Source organism: Nicotiana attenuata, chromosome 1, assembly GCF_001879085.1.
Source record: "Nicotiana attenuata strain UT chromosome 1, NIATTr2, whole genome shotgun sequence".
NCBI classification, from domain to species: Eukaryota; Viridiplantae; Streptophyta; class Magnoliopsida; order Solanales; family Solanaceae; genus Nicotiana; species Nicotiana attenuata.
Genome location: NC_031989.1, coordinates 55,376,249 through 55,388,851, shown reverse-complemented (window position 1 = coordinate 55,388,851; position 12,603 = coordinate 55,376,249). Strand labels below are relative to the sequence as shown.

Here is a 12,603-nt window from a genome sequence, read left to right as displayed (position 1 = left end):
CACCAAAATTCGACGTCAAATGGTCATCCAAATCCCTAAAATTAACTCTTCAATTTTCCTCCACTTTTCTCCCAATTTTCACCCCAAATTCCCAATTAGATGTTAAAAATCAAGACAAAATCATGAAATTTAACCAAAAACAAGTGAACAACACTTACCCCAATCACTCATCTGAAAATCCCCTCTAAAATCGCCTTCTCCCGAGCTCTCTATCGAAATTTGGAATTATAAACTCAAGCCCTCGTTTTTGAACTTAAACATTCTGCCTAGACGTCTTCTTCTTCGCGAACGCGGTAGCTCCCTCGTGTTCGCGAAGCACAAGCTGCCTTAGACCAAAATTCTCCCCTTCGCGAACGCGAGGGCCCACTCGCGAACGCGAAGACCACTCAGCTCGACCCTCCGCGAACGCGTAGGCTTAAATTGCCAGAAACTCCACCTGACCATTGACTCTACGCGAACGCGATGCCCAGGTCGCGAACGCGTAGCCTTAATCTCATGAACCTTCGCGAATGCGGGACCTACATCCCGAACGCGAAGAACAACTCGGCTTCCCCTCTCATCATCCCTTCGCGAACGCGAAGAAGGATTTCTCTGCAACAAAATACCAGAAAGTCTGCCAACTTCCAAAACCAAGAATTGGTCTGTTAACCACCCGAAACTCACCCGAGGCCCTCGGGACCTCAACCAAACATGCCAACACATCCCATAACCTCATTCAAACTTATTCGAGCCTTCGAATCGCCCAAAACAACACCAAAATACCAAATCACCCTCGGATTGAAGCCTAAGGATTTCAAAACTTCCGAATTTCGCAAATGATGTAAAAGCCTATCAAACCTCATCCGATTGACCTAAAATTTTGCACACACGTCACAAATGACACAACAGACCTACTCCAAATTCCGAAATTCCATTCCGATACCGATATCAAGATTTCCATTGCCGATCGAAAAACGCCAAATTTCTAGTTTCGCCAATTCAAGCCTAAATCTACTACGAACCTCCAATTTACTTTCCGAACACATTCCCAAGTCCATAATCACCTAACAAAGCTATCCGAATCATCAAGATTCACATCCGAGACCTTCTACTCATAAGTCAACATCCGGTTGACTTTTCCAACTTAAGCTTCTAAATAAGAGACTAAGTGTCTCATTCCACTCTAAGACCACTCCGAACATAATAAAACCAACACGATATGATGAAATACAGTTGAACAACACACAAAGAAGCAGAAACGGGGAAAACGGGGTTGTAACTCATGAAACGACCGGCCGGGTTGTTACAATTAGTGATATTGACTCTTACCAATCATTTTTTTCTCTTTCTTACACATTTATATTCGTAAATATTTTGCTCGGTTGTTGTTTAATAATTCAGTACTTTTAATTGATAAAAATATATTATTTGGGTAGGGAAATAGTTCAAGTATAATATAAAAATATTTTATCGCGAGGGTATTTTGTTTTCTCAATTTTAACTCTTTATGCAGTCCATTTAATATTAGTTTTATTTTTTTATAGTATTAGACATTATGGAGTGATAATGTATTGCCAATACAGAGGATTCTTATGAAATTGATTTTATTAAACCTTCCTACATATTTCTAATATGAATTTAATTGATAATATTTTATTAATTTTAAAATTTTAAATATTAAAAATTAGCATAGAAGGTATTGTAGTCCCAAAAATAGGTAATTGCAGTTATGTCCTTTCCCTATTAGTTCTTCCGTTTAATATTTTACGGCTATTTTGGTATATTAATATTGTATTTATTCTTTTATAATAATATAAGCTCTCTTTTTTCTAAATAAATTTGGACAATATAATACATTCTCAAATTAAATTAGTAATAGGACATTATAATATATTTTTAAATTAAGTTAGTAATAAGAATTTTTAAAGAGTATATCCTAAAAGTAATACATGACTAAAGATATTTACTTGTTCAATTTTATACCAATTAGACAGCCCGAAAGTAATTATACTAATAAGATTTCTAAAGTTTAATCACGTAGGATTTCTAACATGTAGTATTATATCCTAAAACTATAAGAGTATAAGGCTAATATCTAGAATTCGGGTTATGTCATTTTATGATGATTTATTATGCTTAATATTATAAGGCTATTTTTGTAAACTGGCATTGTATTCATACTTTTATAATATACTAGTATCTATGTACGTGCCTCACACGTATAACCATAGGCGCGTCTAATAATTAATGTAAGATATGAAATATACTTTTTAACTCACATTTTAGTTTTCTACAAATATTTTTTTATCCCCTAAGAAAACTAAAGGGTAGATCCGACAAGCTATATGTATAAATACCATTAAAATATGAATGTGAGTTTCAATAACCGATAATTGAAACTTTTTATTAATAAGCTATGTATTCTCAAACATATGAATGTACAACCACATAATAAAAATATTAATATTATAACTCAAAGAAAAAATCATATACTCCACTTCTTAATACAATCTAATGAATATACCTGGCAAGGGAATGTATTGCCTTTAATAGTAACAGAAATAGGGGAACCAAAGAAGAGAGTGGCTGCATCTACTGGCTAACACTGACATCTTGCTAAAATTTCTGAGAAATTTTGGTTAGGATAAATATTAATTGTGTAAGGTTTTCCATTTTGATTGAAATATCAGTATACCCCTAAGAGTTAAATCTCTTTGTAATTACATAAACATAGGTTCAAACGTATATATAAATTTATTTTGTAGGAAATTAAATTTTTTAATCTACGAGTAGATTACTGCACATTATTTTGAAACAATTGAAGAAACCCAAGGAAGATTAGTTTGATATAAAGGAAGTACTTGTGGCACAGAGAAGTCTAGCTTGTTGATAATTATAAAATTCAAGGAACTTGGATCTTCCATTTAATAGATTAATGGCATTAACATTGAGCTCCCTAATCAGTGCTTTGTAATAAAATTTTTTTGCATTCTAAAAGCTTGTTTGCTTGCACGGTTACACCTGCGTCAACAACACGAGACAAAAGAGATAAACACGAAAAGAAGTCTTCCATACAGAGATCTACCACATGAATTAATATTATCCTCCGCACAATTAACAGCAATTTAAGCTACCGCCCTGTGCACCGTACCAACATCGCATGGATCGTGTTAGCTTTTTTATGTTAAAAAAAATTATATTATGGACTTATAATTACTGGTAATATGATAATATTTTCACCTTATAAATTATTATGCACAATGAAGATATGTGTGTTAATAGACGTAACGTACCTGATACTTCTAAAGAATACGAACACCAAAAAAGTTTTTCTGTTACCAAGTGTAATTATAACCTATGTAAATAATTAATGACTGTATAATTGAATAAGAAACAAAATCTCAAGGAGAAAATATTCGAGCATTGTTATATCTATATATACTACATGCTACCAAAGGATAGGATCCTTGGCATCGAAGCCCATTCACGAAGCCCTGCAAACAGAGGTTATCTCCAACATAGTTTTTTTCGAAGAATCTATAAAGTAAAATTTCATCAAATTAGTATCTTCATCTCCCAAGCCGTCACTATAGGTAAAAATATAAAGCAACATGAAAAGTCCAAAATTGATAATCATCTTTGTTTAGGCATCAAAATTCAGACGTGGTATTATATCAGAAGTCTATCTCTATTCTTTTTACTAATATATCCAATAATTTTATATTAATAGTAATGTAAATAAGGGCATAAAAGCCAACTAATAATTCAGGGATATTTTGGTAGTTCAATATTTAGCGTAAAATATTCGTACTTTTATAATAATATAGATAGATATAGATATAGATATATATATTTTTTGGCCAACAAATACAATTAGTTTCGATCGAGCGGCCAATTCGTATTTTGCCCATAAAGAAATGGAGCTTCTAGTACGATGGTCAACACATTTAGAATTTTGGTCCAATATTACCATGTCGTTGGGAGGAAAAATCTTGCTTTTGGCCTTCACTTTAAATGGAGCTCCAACTTAAGGGTAGTTTTAAACTATAGTTAAAAGTTTGAGGTGTAATTTTGATATTTTCTAGAAAGAATTTGGACACATGCATCCATTCATTTCGTGATGGAACTTCGTTATGACAAGTACAAATACGAGACAATTTGCTAACTGTAAAAGTATAATAAAAAAAAAAATTGAGTAATTTCGAATAATATAGTAAAAATACTGTCAAGTTTCTAGCATTGATGGTCAACGCATTTAAACTTTAATAGACATTAAAATATCCCCCTTTACAATTGCTTTTAAATCTGTAATACGCTTCTTACATGGGAGTTTGATTAAATTTTTATCCCAAGTACACCATAATAGATCGAAAGTGAGAACCGAACACAAGATTCTACTTGCTCTCGTGCAATGTTGAGTTATTTAAATTTGATAGTCTAAAAACTTAAACCCATTATTATTTTTTCTTCTTTCATTTTTATGCTTAAGTTTAAGGAGAAACAAAGAAAACCGACCCTTGATTCGGCATGTATATTCACTGTTGTTCTTATGAATTGATGGTCATTAGGAAAACAATTACATAACCATGTTCGACAACAAAGTCCCGAAAATATATTTTATGCAAAGACAAGGGGACAACATTAATTAACTTAGGCATGTAATTACTTTTGATAATTAACATGTGATGAAAGGAAAAAAACTACTACCAAATATCGTCTCTTAAGGAGTTTGAAAAAGAGAAATTATTAAAAAAAATAAGATATACATTTTAGAACTTATTTTTCAACTCAAAATAAACAATATCTATATTTTAGATCCACTACTGTCTTCCTTCATACCTCGAATTCTTTAAAAGCCATCAATTTTCCAATGCACTTTTATTTTTTTCCAATGTGGTCACCTAAGTTTCTCCGAGAAACCCTTTTTAGGGTTTCAAAATTTGGTTTTACGGTAAAAAGAAAATATGCTCAACTAAAGTGTAACATGTTGGTGCCTCTCTTGTTTAGCCTTTTCCAATACCCATCATAAACAAGTCATAATGATTTCTCGTATAGCTTTTATTTATTTATTTTTATAAATGTTTTCCTACTTGAAATGATTAAGGAAAAATAAAAAACTAAATCAAACCGAAAAGACGAAGAATGTTTTATCCTTTCATTTTCTGACCGAAGAATAGAATAGTTTGCTGGCCTCAATTTAGTATTTTATTACTATTATTAGTTAATGGTAAAAACTTACTCGTATCCAAAATTTATACCAACCAATACATGATACATATTTTATCATTAAAATAGATAAGTTAATAAGTACATATTGTCGCCTTAGTTTGTAATTTTGGTCATAAAACATCAACAATATGATTTAGTGTAAACCTCAAATGCGACTTATGAGTAATTTTTTTAATTACCATTGATTTAACTGTTGTAACCGTACACCTTGACCTGAAAAAAAGAGTTTACTTGCACTTTGTGCATGCACCAAGTAGATGTTAGAAAAAGAAATAATTTGTTTGATGCTATTTTTATTAAAACACGTAGGAGGTCGGAATAGGTTTATTTAGATAGTTAAGTTTTGAAATAACTCATTTAAAACAAACAGGCTAAGGAAAACTTGATACAAACACCACCTTAAAATCTTTTAGAGGAGGCAATTAGTTTAAAAGAATATGACTAACTGGAAAAGCACAAGAATAAAAAGGGGGAGAGGGAATAATTGGTAGATTGAGTTCAACGGAGCACATGAGACAAGGAGGACCACAACAGCAAGGCTATTCTAATTGGGTCATGACATTTGCTGTTTTTATGTGTGTTATTAGTAGAAGAAAGAACAAGAGAGAGAGAGAGAGATAGCATAAATGGACAAGGCAGGACCCACCAGGGGGGGTGGGGATCCAGCCCACGACGGCATACCCCCATATGATCTGGCTAGCTCAGTGTTGCCAGCCTTGCATTTCCCACACATCATTGGTGTGGCCCCCTCCTAAATTCTCATCAAGCACATGCTAAGAATGACCTTATTAGCCATCCGTCTAAATTTTGGTGGACACAATTATTTGATATGTATGTTAATGTATAAGTATTCAGTAGAATAGTTGAGATACTACGAGTAAGTATTCAGTAGAATAGTTGGGGTGCTACGAGTAAGTGTTTAGTAGAATAGTTGAAGTACTACGAAATTAACTTTATCACCACCAGTGACGGAGGCAGGATTACCGCTAAGGGGTTCAAAAAAAAAAAAGTTAAAAATGTTATAGCTAGTAGGAATATAGCCAATGACCTTACAAATATTTTAATCCACCTTGACCACTAAGCTATACTTTTGGTTTGTATCAAGGGGATTCAAAACATAGTATATAACAGTAAAATACAAATTTTACCTTACATATACAGTGTAATTTTTCGGCGAAGGGGGTTCGGGTGAACATCCTTCCGCCCCCTAAATCCGCACCTAATCACCACCGTAATGAGAAAAAGACCCAACTAGATATAACGAGTTAGATTAGTGCCCCAAACTCACTAATTCGATTAATTTAGATTTGCGCCATAGATAGGCTACTATAGTGTAGTGTAAAAATAGCACGGGCTAGCCAGTTTTCGGACTGGTCATTCAAAAATAGCCAGTATTTGGAAATTCATTGAAAAATAGCCACTATTTTGCTGAAACACAGAAAGTTACAGTATAATATACTGAGATTGGAGTATATTATGCTGGACCGGTATATTATACTGAAATTATATTGGAGTTTCAGTATACTTATGCTGGAATTTCAGTATATTATACTGGAGTATTTTTCCGGATTTTGAATAATATTTTCGTTCGAATTTATCTTTACATGAAAAATGACTAAATTTCGATTACTTTTGAAACTGTGGCTATTTTAGAATGACCACTCTATTTTAGAATTTCTTCCTGGTGCAGTGAGTTCGGCCTCATACAAAAGATAACTCTATTTTCAAGGTCCGAATATGACATTTCTGGTTAAGAAGAAGATTTTTTTTTAATTACAAATTTCGTAGGACAAAAGTAGTTTAATTTCTACCACTACAATGATGATAGGGAGACTTATACATTTATAGTGTTTATACGAAACTAATAAATATATAATATTCTTGTATATATTTTTTAATTATAATAAATTAGTATTAGATTTCAGTGTAAATATTGAATGTGAATGAATTTTTTAATTCAATTCGAGGGAAGTAGTCATTGAGTCAACATCGGGATACTGCCTAGAATTGACCACTAAGCTGGATCTCTTAGGACAAAACTGGTACAGAAATTTTACCTGGCGGATTTAGGAACCTATTAATTGTTTTAGTATTATTCTAAAGTCATGCTTATAACTGTAGTAGTTACACAGTCAATGCCTGTTACTGCTTGATTGAGTGTCGGCAATGTCCGTTAGAAAATTGACTAAAATTTACAAGAGTGATTAATGGCTAATAATTATGGGAATTAAATATGATTATTCTCTAGTCCTTTCTTTCCATTATTTGTTAGACTAAACCCAATATAAAACATTACAAAAATGAACCAAACAAAAATTGATTCATATTCATTGTGTTGTTATAGTGTTAATATGTGTAGATGAAGAGCTGTCTTTTTCTATTTCTTCGCTGTCCCTTTCTCTTACCATCCGTTTTTCTTTTCTATTGGTACTACTACTAGTAGTAGTAGTTCCATATTTAATTTATTACTGGTATTTTATTTATTTTTCTCCTTAATTGCCACTCACTCTCTCATCATCATACAATTAACATACAACCCTCTTATTTTCTCCACCTTCCCTTCTTCATCCTCCCTCTTCTCACTTTGGTTCTGCAAAATTAATAAGCTTTTTTTTTTTGGAGAAGAGGGGGTGGTTTCAGATTTGTGAATGACACTATGACACAGAATATAATCATGAAGAGGCTAGTAAGTACGTTTGTTTATTTATTTTCATTGGTGTTCTTGTATTTGTTCACTGAATAATTACAAGGGGTGTCTTGTTTTTGGACTAAATCTTGATTTCCTCGTCAGTAGTCTAACATTTTGACTTGAAATATTACTGGGTATTTTATTTGGTGGCAATCTATATGCTTCTAATTGATTTGTTCAGTTGGTTTGGTTTCTCTTCTTTTTCTTCGCTGAAGAGAGGCTCAGTATCTGTGTGCTCTGAATTGCCTTTTTGTGACAGATTTTTGTATAGATTCGGCTGATCTCTTCTTTTCTCCAATTAGGGTGCCTATTGTTTTGTCTACATTGTCCTTTTTTTCCAAAACAACAACTGTTGGGTTTAAGATTTGTTTGGATGTTCTTTGCAATCATAAAGTTTTGTTTTTTTTACCCTTTACTTTACTACTCATCACGGAAAAGAATGAAATTTGTTTTGTATTATAGCCCATCAATCTTGGTAGTTGGATCTGATTGGGAGTCACTACTGGTATACATTGACTTTGCTTCAATACTAGTATAAGTTAGACCAAGTTATCAATTTCCTCTTTCTTTTTTATTCTCATAAACTGTTTTCTTTGTTTCTCCTCCCCTTTTGAGCTTAAATTGTTCAGTGTTTTTGCTCCAATGAAGTATCTATCAAGTTGAGTTCTTTTTCTATAAAAGATTTAAGAATATCTAGCTGTGTTCTTTCTACTGCTATTGCCTGCTCCTTTGTGACATCTACCTTTATAGGAGTTCACTTGTGATTAAAATTTGTAGTTGGGGTTCTTCTTTGTCGAATGTGGGAAAAGATTAAAACTTTTTCTGTGTGCTCATCTGCTTTCTCCATATTTTATTTTCCTGTTAAATCTCTTGAACAAAAGAATATGAATGTGAAAGGGGAAGAAACAGCAGCCAAAGACCTGAATTTTTTATTTGCGAGATGTGCTAAAAGTGAAACTTTACCAAAATATGTTAAATTAGCATATGGGACTGACCACTTTCTGCATCATTTTGGCACTTCATACCTGAATTTCTTGCCTGCAAATTGACATAGATTTTGTTGGCTTACATGATTATGAAAGCTTGAAGGGTAGCATTGGCGTAACTGGTAAAGTTGCTGCCATGTGACCAGGAGGTCACGGGTTCGAGCCGTGGAAATAGCCTCTTGCAGAAATGCAGGTAAGGCTGCGTACAATAGACCCTTGTGGTCCGGCCCTTCCCCGGACCCCGCGCACAGCAGGAGCTTAGTGCACCGGGCTGCCCTTTTTACATGATTGTTAAAGCTTAGAAGTAGTAATATGCTGGATGATGAATGATTTACCATTTCTCTTTGATTTTGTTTTCAGGCAGTGCTTTTGCTATTGGCATTCAGTCAATATATATTACACACTGAAGCTCAGTTTGATGGAGAATGCAAGCTCAATAAGCCTTTGAAACCCAGACCTCACAGTGTCTCAGTATTGGACTTTGGGGCTGTGGGGGATGGGAAAACTATAAATACTGTAGCTTTTCAGAATGCTATTTTCTATCTCAAGTCCTTTGCTGATAAGGGCGGCGCGCAGCTCTATGTTCCGGCTGGCAAGTGGCTGACTAGAAGCATCAATCTTACTAGCCACCTGACGCTGTTCCTGGAAAAAGATGCTGTTATTCTAGGATCTGAGGTTAGCCTCTGGTCTTTGCCTGAGGTGTCGTTTTTGCATTTCTAATCATATATATATGTTTTAGACAAAAAGGCTAGCCTATTTGCAAAGCTAAAACATTTTTTCCGAAAGAAAAGTTCAGCAGTCGTGTAATAGGTTCGATCAACCAGTGGTTTCAAGCGCGAGATACGTTGGCATTTTGTAATTAGATTCTGTGGCTTATTGTTTCACAAATAAAATGAATTCTTGACACATTTGTGGTAACTCCAGTAGAGAGGTTTTCTACATAATATGTTGTCAAGACAACATCAACTCAAATTTTGGTACATTTGTAGCTGCACTATGAAGGTTTAGATAAGTGCTTCAATTTTTATCTCTCTATCAATTTATCTATAAGCATCGCATGTCATGGTAAATATTCTATGTATGCAATATTCAGGATTATGCTCATTGGGATGTAGTTGAAGCCTTACCATCTTATGGCCGAGGTATTGAGGCACAATATGGAAGATACCGCAGCTTGATCGCTGGAAATAATTTAACTGATGTTGTAATAACAGGTAGGAATTCCTTCATTCAGTGAATTTATTAGTTTTATGTTTCTCTCTATCCCACCTTCATGCAACCTTCTAATTTCTAATAATTTTGCAGGTAACAACGGGACTATTGATGGCCAGGGCTCTATATGGTGGGAGATGTTCAATTCCCATTCCTTAAATTATACTCGACCACATCTAGTCGAGTTTGTTAGCTCCAAGAATGTTGTTATTTCAAACTTGACCCTTTTGAATGCTCCTGGTTGGAACATCCGCCCAGCATATTGCAGGTAACTTGTTATACCCCCTATAAGGAGTTTAATGTTTCATAAACTTTTTGCTTGTGTTTAAGATCTGGGTTTCGCTAATCCTTGAGAGAATTTCATGTTTTGCAGTAATGTGGTCATTCAGAACTTAACGGTTCATTCTCCACGAGACTCCCCATACACTAATGGGATCGTCCCAGGTTAGTTAAAAAGAAAATCTTTCACCTTAGTTTTTAAATGTCCAAGCTAATTAAAAGCTATGTTGCCTTAGACATTCACCAGTTAAGTGCTCATAGATGGGAGCTTCCTCAAGCACCACAAAAACAACTTTTTCAGATCAAATTTAGCTGCTCATAAAGATTAAAGGGCAGCTGTCCAGATACTGCTAAAATCTGAGTTCTGATGATATGAGCTTCCTTGTTGCATCTTAGACACAAATTTCTTTATACTTTTAGTTATGCTAATTAAAGTACAATAGCTACTTCTTCATGCCTGAGTAATATATATATATATATGATTGGTGCATGTACATTGTTCCCTGTATTTCTAAGAAATTGATACACTACTTGCTGACTTTAGACCCACATAACGCGCAACCTTATGTGCACTTTTTCAGATTCGTCTGAGCACGTCTGCATTGAAAACAGCAACATTACCATTGGTTATGATGCTGTCGTTCTCAAAAGCGGTTGGGATGAGTATGGTATATCCTATGGGAAACCTACCTCAAATGTCCACATTCGAGGGGTAAGATTACAGTCGTTTGCAGGTGCTGCTGTGGCTTTTGGTAGTGAGATGTCTGGTGGTATCTCCAATGTGCTTGTTGAGCACATTTCCCTACATGACTCCCTTTTCGGGATTGAGCTGAAGACAGCAAGAGGAAGGGGTGGTTACATCAAAGATATTCTCGTTATGAATGTGGTTATGGGAAATGTGCAAGTGGGAATCAAGGCCACTGGTTACTATGATTCGCATCCAGATGAGAAATATGATCCCTCTTCATTACCTGTAGTTAGTGGGATCACCTTTAAGGACATTGTTGGTACAAATATTTCGATAGCAGGCAATTTCACCGGGTTATCCGAATCTCCCTTCACTTCTATATGCCTATCAAATATCTCTTTGTCCATTTCTTCCGACCCTTCTACGCCATGGTTATGCTCTGCTATATCAGGTTCTTCTGAAAATGTGTTTCCTGAACCGTGTCCCGAGCTTCAGAGCTCGTTTTCCAGTTCTAGTTCTGCTTGCTTTGCTCTTCCAAACCCATACACTGAAGTTGCAGTATTATAATCTCCGATTGGAACTATTCATTCATTGAACCTGAACAGTGAGACACATATCTTGTTCAAGTTCTGGTGTACAATCTTTCAATAAGATGCAAGTCAGAATCTTCGGTACCATGGTTTCCCAAGTCAACGTCAAAACACTGGTGAGCAATCTCTTCGAAAAAGTAGCCTTGCATTGCACATCGTTCCTGTGTACAGCATCCGTTTCTTTTATTCATGTGTAAGAAAAGTTTTGGTAGTTCAGTAAATTCAGATACGTCGTTCCTTCTTGTGTCATTCTTCATTTGATTTTTTTAGTAAATTGTTTTACATTTGTAAATTGGGTTTATGGAGACTGCGGTAAGATTGGTTAATGCTATATGGTTGAAGGAGTGTTATTGTTGATTGTCATTGTTGCAATAAGAAGTTCTAGCCATTTGATTAAAACATATAAAGCTTGCTCTTTGGTCTTTGGTTCAACATCTCAGATTTAGACTCTTGAAAAGCTTGTATCAATGGTACCTTCACATACAGCACATTTTGAGTTCTATAATGCAGAACAGTCTAATGGTTCGCGAGTTTGGTCTCATTCCTCCCTTTTCTGTGTCCTTTGTCCTTGAGTTTTTTTGTTTTTGCCCCATTCGAATTAAGGTCCTGTTTGGATCCAATAAGCTTGTAACCAATTTCTATTGTCCTTAAACTTTTGGTTTTTGCCCCATTAGAATTAAGGTCCTTTTTGAATCCAATAATCTTGTAGCCATTTCTAGCTCCCCCAGTGACAGCATAATGCAATGAAAAGTTGAATTCTGAAAATGCAGATCTATGGTTGTGCCAGCACCTGTGCAGATTGTTCTGATGTCATCAGATATCTAGTTTTCAATAGATACAAACAAGCTTTTGGGAAAAGTTGAAGATAAGGAAGAAGTTGTTGAATATAAAAAAGATTTTTTTTTTCCCACTTTTTTTCATAATCAGTTTCAAATTTCACTTGAAGTAGAC

General features: G+C 34.5%; 1 protein-coding gene across 1 annotated transcript; it reads left to right on the top strand.

Moving 5' to 3' along the window:
• On the top strand, positions 7,726-12,070 carry LOC109226903 (probable polygalacturonase). Its single transcript, XM_019391818.1, has 6 exons — positions 7,726-7,894; positions 9,244-9,558; positions 9,977-10,097; positions 10,189-10,363; positions 10,469-10,539; positions 10,956-12,070. The coding sequence occupies exons 1-6, from the start codon at positions 7,865-7,867 to the stop codon at positions 11,627-11,629; spliced, it is 1,386 nt and encodes a 461-aa protein (XP_019247363.1). The 5' UTR covers positions 7,726-7,864; the 3' UTR covers positions 11,630-12,070.